Source organism: Salvelinus sp. IW2-2015, linkage group LG15 (assembly GCF_002910315.2).
Source record: "Salvelinus sp. IW2-2015 linkage group LG15, ASM291031v2, whole genome shotgun sequence".
In the NCBI taxonomy this organism is placed as follows: Eukaryota; Metazoa; Chordata; class Actinopteri; order Salmoniformes; family Salmonidae; genus Salvelinus; species Salvelinus sp. IW2-2015.
In genome coordinates this window covers 45311751-45324902 of record NC_036855.1, presented here as the reverse complement: position 1 = coordinate 45324902, position 13152 = coordinate 45311751, and the positions used below count along the sequence as shown (strand labels likewise).

The following is a 13152-nucleotide window of genomic DNA, read 5'->3' as shown; positions in this document are numbered from 1 at the left end:
ATGAGGAGGGAAAGGTTCGGGCCCGTCAGTTTCTTCATCCCAGTAAAGTTAAACTCGTGTCAGTCAAGGTCCTCCACCATTGAACAAGAGACGCTGGCTTTATTGCTGGCCTTACAGTTTATTGAGGTATGTGGGCTCCAGTGCCTTGCCTGTTCTGGTCTTCACAGACCATAATCCTTTAGTGTGTCTTAGGCAAATGTACAATCAGAACCTCCGGCTCTGATTGTACAGGGATACAATATACAGATTCACTATGTGAAGGGTTCGGTGAACGTGATCGCCGATGCTCTATCACGGGTTTAGTAACTGGGGATGCGTATTGGTTTTTGYTGTTGCAAACTGGGAGTTTGCAGGTTTTGGGGTGGGCGTGTTACGTTCCCCAGTTTCTATGTTGTTGTGGATTATTATGTGTGTGTATTTCAGGAAATGACTTCCTGGATTCCTGAAGCAGCTGATTGGTCGGCCCCATCGCTGATTGGAGCTCTGACCCCTCCCTCTCGTCAGGGGATACAGCTGTCTCTTCATTACCAACTCCTTCTCAAGCTTGATAAAAGCCAGTGTTCAATTGTCAGAAAAAGAGAGCTTCTTTTTATGTCCTGTGTTGATTGTTGTGGCGGTCAGTAAAAGTTTTGTGGATATTATTTTGTAGCCGCTCCTTCCGAGGAATGTGCATGCCAATAGGACTTAGTGTTTTTGGTTAACTTCACTAGGGTAGGGAGCAGCATTCGGAATTTTGGATGAAAAGCGTGCCCAAATTAAACTGCCTGCTCCTCAGGCCCAGAAGCTAGGATATGCATATAATTAGTATATTTGGATAGAAAACACTCTAAAGATTCCAAAACTGTTAAAATAATGTCTGAGTATAACAGAACTGATATGGCAGGCGAAAACCCGAGGAAAATCCAACCAGGAAGTAGTATTATTTTGAAAGGCTGTTTTTCCATTGAAAGCATATCCACCATACAAAGACTTAGGACCCAGTTCACGTGCTCTGTGGCTTCCTCTACATGTGGCCAGTCATTAGGCATTGTTTCAGGCTTTTACTCTGGAAAATTAGGGAGATACAGCACTTTTAATCAGTGACCAGTGGAAATTTTGCCTTTATTGTTTCTCTTTTTCTATTGACGAAGCTTTTGTCCGGTGAAAATATTATTGATTATTTATGACAAAAATTKGATTGATTTTAAACATTGTTTGGCATGTTTCTACTAACTTTTATTGTACTTTTTTTCAACTTTTCGTCTGGACTTGGTGCACGTGCCTTGAGCATTCGGATTACTAAAGGAGGTTTTTGGTCATAAAGAGGGACATTATCGAACAAAACGAACATTTATTGTCTAACATGGAGACCTGGGAGTGCCACCAGATGAAGATCATCAAAGGTAAGTGATTAATTGAATGCATTTTCTGACTTTTGTGGACAACTCTCCTTGGTAAGAATATGGCTGCATGTTTTTCTATGGCTAGGCGCAGACCTAACATATTGCCAAAGTGTGCTTTCGCCGTAAATCCGTTTTGAAATCTGACACAGCGGTTGCATTAAGGAGAAGTTTATCTTTATTCATATGTTTAACACTTGTATCGTTTATCAATGTTTATGATGAGTTTTCTGTAATTTGATGTGGCTCTCTGCACTTTCACCGGATTTTGTTTGAGACAAGGCATTTCTGAACATAACGCGCCAATGTAAACTGAGATTTTTGGATATAAATATGAACTTTATCGAACAAAACATACACTATTGTGTACCATGAAGTCCTATGAGTGCCATCTGATGAAGATCTTTAAAGGTTAGTGATCATTTATCTCTATTTCTGCTTTTTGTGACTCCTCTCTTGGCTGGAAAAATGGCGTGTATGGTTTTCTGTGACTAGGTGCTGACCTAACATGATCGCATGGTGTGCTTCGCAGTAAAGCCTTTTTGAAATCGGACTCTGTGGTTGGATTTACAAGAAGTTTATCTTTAAAATTGTGTATAATTTGTATGTTTGAGGAATTTTAATAATGGGATTTCTGTTGTTTTGAATTTGGCGCCCTGCAATTTCACTGGCTGTTGTCGAGGTGGACGTGAGCGTTGTTCACGTAAATTATTGGTGAATTATTCTGTTTCATTTGTTCCTGGGGAACGCACCTTGGAGTGTTTAGCAAGAGGCCTGAGGGCAGACATAACCCGTAGTATTAATCTGTCTATGCACACTAGGTAAGACCTGGGGACCACCCCTGTATTTTGTTAGCGCGCCAGGTGGTGCTAAAGGTTAGGTAAGAAGTGGAAGGCAGGTAAGGTAGAGAGGGGACTCTTTAACTTCTAACTTTTCTTTGCTTTGGTTCTGTCCAGCCCTTTCCCCAGCTACCATTTTGGTAACGGAATTACAATTTTAATCACTCTAATAATTCACAAGCAAAATAAACATCAGAAAAAATCACTAGAACTAATTGTTAGCTCTACCATTATTTGTACTTCTGTGAACTTTCATTATCCTCCCTCCTCAAAAAGACAAATGTGAAAATATCTTAATATCTTACGTTTTAAGACTTTTTCTGGTGATGTTTTCTAAGATCCCTTTTCCATCTGTTGATCCAGAAATCAAAGTCTTCACTTGTTGAAAAATGGATCTAGAATACATTTCCCAAAATATACACTCTTAGATTTCCTTTGACCCAATTACACATGCTCCTATGAACATCACATTGGTCTCCTGGTCCTTTTACATCTCTAGAGATGCTATCCATCCCACACTAGTAATAAAGTGGTCGGGTTGGTTGCTTCTGGCCTTCAGCTTCAGGCTGAATCACACCCATGATGAGAGGGATTTACTGACATCACAGGGAGAAACTACAGTCTGAATCACACCCATGATGATAGGAGTTTACTGGACACACAGGGAAACTACAGTCTGAATCACACCCATGCATGGAGACGACATTGAAGGATTTGGTTTTTGTTAATGTTTAGGTTAGAGTCAGTTTCAAGATTTTGGCCAGACGGGCTGCAATGGGAGTTGGTCAGAAAAGCTCATTTAGTCTTTCCTTCTCAACCTGTCCTCCCCTAACCAGTTCTATCATGTATTCCACCACCAGCAACTGATTCACTAATCAGAGGTTTTGTGATTAGTTGACGAGTGGCACAAAGTGGACTGGATCTAGGTGAAATCTGGAGTGTCTTCCAGGGACGTACAGTACAGACTGAGAAGATAACACAGTGTAGTTTACTCAACAATCAAACTATTCATGAATATTGTTTAGAGAGAAGATCTGCACAAGAGCATAAAGTGTAAGATATAGCAAGAAAGGAATATGGTGCAAGGTAGCCAAAGTGAATCAAAAGTCATAGGCCTAATCATCCATCAATATGAAATATAAAACCAAAATATAATCTACATATAAAGACAACATGTATCTACATGTGTTATAGAAAAGCTCCTTCTCACATCCCAGGCATGTTTTGACTGAACGTGACAACTCAAATCTATGCACATCTCCCCAATAGCCTACAGACAACTTTCCTGAGTGCAATGTCATTAATGTGACAGATATGTACAGTATAATAAGCATAGTGAAGAAGGAAAAGATCTCACCTCTGACGCACAGCAGAGACATCGCTGCTGAGATTTTCCCTGGAGCAAGAGTCCCTCAAGAATTTAAAAACAGTCATTGCGTTTCAATGGCGTCTGAACTTTCTTTCAACAACGAATGTACTCCCCAAACGCTTGTTGCATCGTGAACTATCCTCCCAGTCCCTTGGGAGTTCAGCGGATGGATGATGCGCCGCTGCCATTTACTTGGATGAGAAGTTGGACGAACGCTCCTCCAGCTCACGATACGCAATGGTGGAGAACTACAGTGTGGTGATGTGTCGTTCACGAACGAACAGCTCTTATTGAACGGATCTTTTTGTTGAACCTCGGGAACCGAATTGCATCGGTGAAAGAGCCATTCATCTGTCTCTCTGATTTGCATACTGCTACTACAGCTTGTTGAGCTCAGAACAACGTTTTTCTGTAGATACATTACAACATCATTATCTAAAGGGGGTAAATCCTCACTGCAGAAACAATAAATAGTGGGGAGAGCGGGTCAATCTGGTCCACGAGGATTTATTTTATGCTTAAAAACGAGTTCTTCTTTTTTTAAAGCGCATTTCACGATCTGACTTAATGGAAGCCTACCTTTTGGCTTTTACATTGAATATTTGCATTTTTTTCATTGTTCTAGATTGATTCTAAGCATTTTGAAGGAAGATCCGTTTATGAGCCAAATGAACCCGCTCTTTTACTTGAACGGAGCCAAATGTTCCGGATCACCGAAAAGACTCAGAAATCCCATCACTACTACAGCGGAGAGATTAGATCCAAAGAGAGCACCACAATCATCAGGCACACTCAACAGGCAGGCGGTTAGGGCGTTGGGATTTGACTGTCACAGGGACCAACTAATAAGAGGTTATAATTCATTGGAATAGGCGGTTCTTGAGGTAACGGTGGTCAATTGAAAACGGATCAACTGGATTCTTGTACCCCGGGGAACAGGTGTAGTCCAGCAGTTGGTGATGGTGACATACTGAACAGTTCGACCTGGACAGGTGCAACAGAGTTGTGATTGTATGTTTGTTTGTACAGTTATGGCTGTTCTGTTATTATCTTGTGTTCTCACTCAACACCCACATTTGTATTTGTGTGGGAAATGTTTGCAGGCTATGGTTGCTGTTTGTATTTAATTGAACTTTTGGCCCATACAAAGACAAATCACACAACATAGACTACCAAATAACCTTAGGCAAAAATACACGAAATAAAAGTGAAAATAGTTATAAATGTCTTGATCAATTATGAGTAGCTAAACCATATCGACTTTTGGACACTGAYGCACAGGAGAACCCCTAGCTGTCAATCAAGCAGGCGCGGTGAACGGATTATGACGCTCAAGCGTTCCAAATGACGCAACAATACAGTTCCAGAACAGAGAAAGTTAATGCCGAAGATGTTATTCGGTTCCACACTAAAACTGCGCTTTGACAAGTGWGATTTGAGGTGAGTCAAATATTTACAAAAGTGTACAATACATTAACCATCCGCTAGGCTACTTAACCTATAATTCTGTCATGGTAAAATAACACATTGAAGGTGAACGTTAATGTATTTGAAATATTTTTTAGCCTTATAAAATACAAATTATTAATTATTGATTCGTTTTTTTCTGTTGCTATCAATCACTCCATCTGTATTTACTCTTCTGTCAGTTTGTCTTGCTGATTTATCTGTCTGTCTGTGTACTGTCTAGCCAGCATATGCCAGAAAGGTTCTTTCACATAGGCTCCTTATCACAAAGTCTCATAGAAGGAGTGCTGATCAATATTCAGTTTTGTCTTTTAAATCAAACTGAATACGTTTTGATTGACAGGAGGGGACCTGATCCTAGATCAGCACTCCTACCCTGAAACACTTTGTGAACACAATCCAGGTGTACTGTGATTATGAAGTTGTGATGAGGTATTATTATATTAGTCGTGCTGATGCATGATGGGTTGTAGGCTAGAGCTTGAGTACTGTTGTCTGAAGGCTGTTTCTGAATTCACTGACCTGGTGAGTAAATGTTCTGTACAATGGCACCATCTAGTGACCGAAACATAGAAACACACATTGTTGCTGAAAGAAGGCATCTCTTTATTTTCCAGAAATGAAACTTGTAGACCTTTCCTGCAGTCTCTGAGGAGATGGACACCTCTTCTTCTTCTGGACGATCTCCGTCTCCTACTGGGACTGTCTTCTTACCCCCTCCTATCATGTGGAACAGTCTGTAAGTCATTCATCACATAACCTAGCTCTGGTCCAGGGCATTATGTGCGGCTTGCTGAAGGAAGGCTCTGTGTCTGCAAGCTGTACTTAACGCCCTGGACCAGAGCTACACATTACCCACCTCTGGCCATCATGGACAGTCAACTCATCACATTCACGTACTGTAAGTCACAGTTGAGTGAGTTGTGTGATTAAAGGCAGTTTAATTGATCAGAAGTTTAATTATTATTGTAATATTGTAATAAATTGTCTGAGTTCACTTCCTAAATAATGTGTTGACATTCCTTCGCTCCCAGCTACAAGCAGGCAGAGATGGAGGTTCAGTTCCTGAGGGAAGAGAAGAAGACCTGTACAGAGAAGGAAGCCCACATGCTTGAGTTGAGGGGGAAGGATCGAAMGATCCGAAATCAGAAGAAGGAGATGGACAGACTTCAAGTGTGCCTCTGGGAGGAGGAAAAGAAGAAGAGGAATGGTGAAACGGAGAAGGACGAGATGATTGAACAACTACAGTCTGAGACAGACCATCTCAGAGCCCTTTTGAAAGATGAAAGGAGGAGAAGAAGAGTAGAAAGGGGTATTATGAAAGAGTGGAAGGCTGAGATCCTGAGACTGAGGGAGGCAGAGAGCCACAGGGAGGCAGAGAGCCACAGGGAGGCAGAGAGCCACAGGGAGGCAGAGAGCCACAGGGAGGCAGAGAGAAAGAGGGAAGCAGAGAGAAAGAGGGAAGCAGAGAGACAGAGGGAGGCAGAGAGCCACAGGGAGGCAGAGAGAAAGAGGGAAGCAGAGAGAAAGAGGGAAGCAGAGAGACAGAGGGAGGCAGAGAGAGCCACAGAATGGGAGGTGAACCAGAGAAAAATGCAGGAGATCAACAGACTCAAACAACTGCTGGAGCTGCTGATGGTGGACCTACACCTGGCCCACGTAAGACATGTCATTGTTATTATTAAAAGGCAGTGTATATTCACCCGGCTGAAAATGAATGGCGGCAGACAGCTGTATGCYAACCCAATGTTAACTTTTATGCCTTTCCTAAACGTTAACCCTTAMCTTAACCTCACTGAAACTATACCWAACCTTTACCATAACCCAACCCTAGGTCCTAAACCTAACCTTCATTTATCTCAACCCCTACGCCTTTCTTCTGCCGGTTGAATATCCACTTCCTTATTAACATCATTACTGTTGTTGTTGTTGATAACTGTATCTGTGCATGTTGTAAATAATTGCATTAGTGAAACATCATTTGTAGGAGTAATTTCTACAAGCATAAACATCAGAGGCAACATTCAATTGCAACGGGAATTTCTCAAACCCCTAACTGAATGGGCAAGCTAGTTGTGTGTTTGTATTGGTACACATTTTGGACATAATTGATTCCATAAAATGTCTCATAATTTTTTCAAACCATGTCATTACATTAATTGACAATGAATTGTCCAGATGAATTGATCAAAATGACCCTGCTATTGATGTTGTCCAGTGTTTGATTCAATTACCTAGGTCTAAGTTGTATTTGTATGTATCATTCTCTGCAAATGCTTTGAAAGTATGTCTTGGTCATAGATTATCACWAATTTAACCTTTTAAATTTAAGCAAGAGATAGAGAGATTGAGGCTATGGCAGAAAGTCATGGAGGATCAGCGACCAAGACTGGCCTGGAACAACAAACCTATTGAGACAGAAAGAGAGAGGGAAAAGGAGAAAGAAAGGGAGATGGAAAGGGAGAGAAAAGCAGAATTGGAAACACAAGAAATGAAGAAGAAAGTGAAACAGGCAGAAGAAACGATAAAAGTGTTAGAACGAGAGATTGAGAGATTGAAAGAGACTGAAAAGGAAATCATATTTGAAAGAGAAAGAGACATGCATATTGCAGAGAATGAGAAAGTCAAACTGGTTAACGAAAAGGTGAAAGAGTTAGAGAGAGAGGTTGAGAGACTGAAAGAAGATATGACAACAAAAGAGATTCAATACAAAATCAAATTTGAAAGAGCGAAAGAGGCATATAGAAGACAGAATGAGAGAGTGAAACAGGTTAACCAAAATGTACTAGTGTTAGACAGAGAGGTTGCGAGAATGGAAAAAGAGATAGATTGAAAGACGAGACTGAACCAGAGAGAACATTTGATAGAGACAGAGACAGAGAAATTGATTGGAGACGAAGTGAAGAGGAGAGAAAAATAGAGTGGAGAGAGAGGAGATGGAGACAGCCCTCATCAATGACAAAAGAAGTCTGATTTGGAGGAAGTCTTCAAGAAATCAAGGAACAGCTGAAAGAATGTGAAAATATGGAAACAGACAAATATAAATGGAAACAGAACCAAATGGACATGGAGGAGAAGATGGAGGGTGAGAACAACAAACAGAAAGAGGTAGAAAGAAAGAGAATGGAGAAATACCAAAACAGAGACAACAAGAAGATGAGAAGAAGAAGGAGATGGAGAGAGAAGAGAAGAGGAGAGACGCAAACAGAAGCACATAGAGATGGAAGAGGAAGAAGAGAGAGGAGAAAAGAGAGACAGAGAGAAGATCAAAAGAAGAGAATGGAGAAGAGACAAAAATATGAAAGAGAAGAAGGAGACAGAGAGAGATTGAAAGAGAGCATGAAGAAGAAAGATGTAAACAGAAGCAAATAGAGATGGAAGAGGAAGAAAGAGAGAGGAGAAAGAGAGACAGAGAGAGATCAAAGGAAGAGAATGGAGAAGAGACAGAAAAATATGGAAAGAGAAGAAGAGAGACAGAGAGAGATTGAAAGAGAATGAAGAAGAAAATGTAAACAGAAGACATAGAGATGGAAGAGAGAAGAACGAGAGAGGAGAGAAAAGAGACAGAGAGAGATTGAAGAAGCATGAAGAAGAAAGATGTAAACAGAAGCAAATAGAGAAGAAAGAGGAAGAAAGAGAAGAAGAGAGACAGAGAGAGATTGAGAGAGAAGCATGAAAGAAGAAATATGTAAACAAGAAGCAAATAGAGAAGGAAGAGGAAGAAAGAGAAGAAGAGAGACAGAGAGAGATTGAAGAGAGCATGAAGAAGAAATATGTAAACAGAAGCAAATAGAGATGGAAGAGAAGAAAGAAGAGAGAGGGAGAAAGAGAGACAGAGAGAGATCAAAAGGAAGAGAATGGAGAAAGAACAGAAAAATATGGAAAGAGAAGAAGAGAACAGAGAGAGATTGAAAGAGAGATGAAGAAGAAATATGTAAACAGAAGCAATAGAGAGGAAGAAGGAGAAGAGAAAGGAGAAAAGAGACAGAGAGAGGTCAAAAGGAAGAGAATGGAGAAGAGACAGAAAAAATATGGAAAGAGAAGAAGAGAGACAGAGAGAGATTGAAAGAGAGATGAAGAAGAAAATGTAAACAGAACAAAATAGAGATGGAAGAGGAAGAACGAGAAGAAGAGAGACAGAGAGAAAAAAGAAAGAGATGGAGAAGAGACAAAAAAATATGGAAAGCGAACAAGAGAGACAGAGAGAGATTGAAAGAAGAATGAAGAAAAAATGTAAACAGAAGCAAATAGAGATGGAAGAGAAGAAGAGAGAAGAGGACAGAGAGAGATGGGAGAGAAAGAAAAGACACAACAACAAGAGGAGAGAAAGAGAAGTTTGAGAGAATCAAGAAGAAGAAGATATATGAAACAGAAGCAAATTGACATGGAGAAGGAGGAAGAGAGAAGGAGAACAAGAGACAGAGAGAGATAGAAGAGATACACAGAGGACAACAACAAGAGGAGAGACAAAACAAATGGAGAAAGAGAAGAAAGGGAGAAAGACAATGAGATCAGAGAGAGTGGAATTAAAGATCAGCAACAGAAAGAGATGGAGAAAGAAAAGATGATTATGAGAGAGAGGGAGAAGACAGAAGAAAAGGGGGCAGAAAAATATTTTGGGGGAAATTGAAGGACAGAATGAACTGGAGATAGAACAGGAGAGAGAGATGGAAGAAATGCAGGAAGTGATTAAGGAAGCAGAGGAAGAGTACAGGGAAAGAGAAGAGAGAGGAAAGGAAGTAAGCATGAAGAAACATGTAGTAGTTAATGTTAAAGCAAAAGCACGGGAAGTCTTCAATAGACGTAAAGAGAGAAGGTTTGAAGTGTTGAAGGGGGAACGAGAACACATAGAAAGAGGACAACAAATCAGGAGGGAGAAGGAGGAAAGACGGCTGGAGATGGAAAGAAAACAGGAGAGGGCAAGACAACAAGAGGAGCAGGATAAAAACCGAGAGATTGAAATTGCTAGACAGAAAGAAATGTTCAGACTAAGAGAGGAGGAGAGGCAGAGAGAGGAAGAGAGAGAGGAGGAGAGAAAGAGAGCCGTTAAAGGCCATTTAGCTTTAATCAGAGAGAGAGAGATAATAGAGGCAAACAGAAGAGAGGAGATGGCGGAAGAGGAAAGAAGGGAGATCCTTGAAAAAAACAAGAGGGGTGACTTAGAGGAGGAGGAGGAAAAGGAAGAAGACAAGGAGAACATTCTCCCACCTGATAAAAGTATCCGAAGGAGAGCTGTGGGCTGGCTAAATAAGAAGTGGGAGAAGAGGAACATCAAAAAGATCGAGAGAACGTATCAGAGAGAAGCTGAGGAGGGCTATAAGATCGTCCACAAAGGTAAGACCTGTTTTCCCTCTGCTTATGACATCATCCTCTTTAGTCTCCTCTACACACATAWGTTCYACACCAGTCACCATGTTGCATCATTGTTTCAATATAAAACTACTGTCTAAAGAAWWTGTTAGCTRACATGGCTAATTGAGTGACTGACTGACATAACAAGAAAAATACTRCTGATGTAACAACCAYRTKTTTAAATGGTACMTTGTGTCATCTACTAGTCTAACTCTCAAGACTAAGTAGAGACCCAGAAAGAKTTCCTAAAAAACACACAMAAAAAYGTGTTTTGGAGGGATCCGGGGGCTACTAGTGGCYATGCGGCCCTAAGCGATCACATATGCCCTGGCACTATACAAAGAATAGGTGCCATTCGGGACTCATGTTAAACTTAGGGTCAGGTCAATTCGGGATGGGAATTATTGCACTTTATTGACAAATTCCATGCCTTGCTCAACTGAAAAGAGTAAAGAATCATTGAGATCCAATTGTGTTTTCTATTCTTCATTCCCTGTGCCCATTACATTTAAGTTGCTACCAGATCCCTAAGTTGAATGTGAACTCTACTTCTTCTCCCCTACCAGCCATCCCTGGACACACAAGGCTAACAGCCACCATGACACGGGCAGAGAGAGAGAGGGAGAAGAGGAAGGAGCTGCTGAAGGCTGAGAAGAGAAGGAAGAAGATGGAGGATTTTAATAAGCAGTGGAGAGAGCAGTCCCTGCTTAAAAAACAAACTCATCAGAAACTGAAGGAGGAGAGGGGGAAGATGAAGGGACATTACCTGGAGCAGATGAATCTGGAGGCTGATGCTCAAATCAACACCCGGTGTCTAACCACCCAACACAGCCACGATTATCTGGAGACAACACAGCCCACTGGATCTGGAGATGACCACCAGGAAAGGCCAAGGAGGCAACAGGCATGGGCAGAGAACCAGGAGGGGAGTTCAGAGAACCAGCAGGAGTGGCCAGAGAACCAACAGGGGGGGCCAGACAGCCAGCAGCTAGAAGCTCCAGAAGAGGTTGAAACATCAGAGCTAACCTCAAAGAAAAAGAAAAGGCCAGGCATCTGGAAGAGAATTAAGATGGGGTAAAGAATGTTTAAACATCTATTCATGTTTTACACTGTTAATATATATGTTGTCACTTCTATTATCCAAATGTGAGGGTTTAGTGTACATGCAACACACATGTAAATATATAGATACTTACCTRTCTCTGATGTCTTACAGCATTCCTGACGTGCTGTCTGCCTAGAGCTGGAACTCGAWGAAGCCACAGTTCCACTGAGKTTACGTTGGTCATTAAAAGTGTCGCCCAATAATTCCTCCTCCTCTTTAAGTCATCAAGCCACATTTCCTCCACAAAACATTATCGTCTCCTCAAGCCAGCAAGTATCCTCTTTATCAGGCAACAAACCATCGAAGGTCAGTGACCCTCCTCCCCAGARCAGAGRTTCTCATCTTTATCCTARTTAAATTCATCTCTGCTCACCACCTCTACWGTCCTAGAAAATATCCCCAAATGGACATGGTTTAAACAGAAGTCCTCCCCTCAGACCAGTGGCTCCACAAACCAGAGTTTCTCATCTTTATTCAAGTTGAACGCAACTCTGATCATTTCCACCACCTCACCTGTTAAGGGGAGGTGCTGAAAAGGAGGTCTGGGAGGAGGTCTGCAGGTAGCCTGGACCGGACCGGTAGCAGCTAAGTTGCTGGCTCCATCCCCGGACAGAGCTGCTCAAGTCAGGCCAGTGATGTTTGATGAGGTCATTTTTGTTAGCAAAGTTTTACGCTTTAATAAAAGCATTTATTAAAAAAGCAATATTGTTGTTACGGTGTTGATTGTTTTGTTGCTTATAAGAATTTGAAACATCCAGTAGTCATGGTAGATGTTAGACTTTCAATGAGACACCTAACATTCCATCAGTTTGATACAATATGTGACTTGGAATTCCGAGTTGGATGACCGTTCAAAATTTGTTTTCCCAGTCGGAGTTCCCAGTTGTCTTGAACTCACTGAAGTCTAAGATTTCCCAGTTCCGAGTTTCCAGTTGTTTTGAAGGCGGCAGGAGTTATGCTGAATTGCAGGCTAGTGATTGCTTTGCTAAGCTTGTAGTTAGCCACTGATTCCTTCCAAACCACTCGTTGAATTTGCGATTTCCAACTTGTTGTGTAATGTTKATGTCCAATGGTTGATGAGCACCGATACATTTTATCTATAATTTCTCTTCATAATTTCYCTTCRTATGACAAGGATTGGAAAGGATTTGCCAGTAGATTGTTGACTGGATTCATGATGATGACTCCTAGCTTGGTAGCTAAGATTTAGAAAATATGATGTTGACATGATCMGTCCAATCAAAGCTACGGTAAATATAACCTGATTTGATGTCATTTTATCTGTGGCCAATGACCTTGAGCATTATTGGATGGGCACTTCTAATGTAACTCTATGGCAGCACCCAAGGGGCTTGAATTTTCGAGCTCTCCTCATAGATTTTGAGGTGACGTAGTGTCCCCTTGAGTGACAGAACACTGAACCAATCACGGCGCAACTAGAGAACATTACCAACCCCTACTCTCCGTATTTTCCGCTGGCTGCCCCACCACCACAGAAAGCACTGAGAAAGGCTGAAACACCTGCATGTTGGAGCTGCCTTACTTAAGAAAGCAAAAAGATACCATGTCTGTATGACGCTTTATTAACTCAATTACTTTTTTTTCTTAATTGGTTGCAAACTGATATGTGACACATATTAA

At 41.2% G+C, this 13152-nt stretch overlaps 2 protein-coding genes and 1 long non-coding RNA gene across 3 annotated transcripts; 2 read left to right on the top strand and 1 right to left on the bottom strand.

Moving 5' to 3' along the window:
• Positions 1 to 5688: 5688 nt before the first annotated feature.
• Positions 5689 to 11680, bottom strand: LOC139028826 (uncharacterized). The gene is made up of 3 exons (XR_011481049.1): positions 11603 to 11680; positions 11173 to 11459; positions 5689 to 5774 (listed from the first exon to the last, which is right to left on the bottom strand). It is a non-coding gene; the product is annotated as an uncharacterized lncRNA (long non-coding RNA).
• On the top strand, positions 5711 to 7619 carry LOC139028825 (RNA-binding protein 25-like). Its single transcript, XM_070447175.1, has 2 exons — positions 5711 to 5793; positions 6089 to 7619. The coding sequence occupies exons 1-2, from the start codon at positions 5711 to 5713 to the stop codon at positions 6942 to 6944; spliced, it is 939 nt and encodes a 312-aa protein (XP_070303276.1). The 3' UTR covers positions 6945 to 7619.
• Positions 9395 to 11707, top strand: LOC111973760 (RNA-binding protein 25-like). Its single transcript, XM_070447174.1, has 3 exons — positions 9395 to 10388; positions 10973 to 11480; positions 11623 to 11707. Exons 1-3 carry the CDS (start codon positions 9722 to 9724, stop codon positions 11645 to 11647), a joined length of 1200 nt encoding a protein of 399 aa, XP_070303275.1. The 5' UTR covers positions 9395 to 9721; the 3' UTR covers positions 11648 to 11707.
• The last annotated feature ends 1445 nt before the right edge of the window (positions 11708 to 13152 follow it).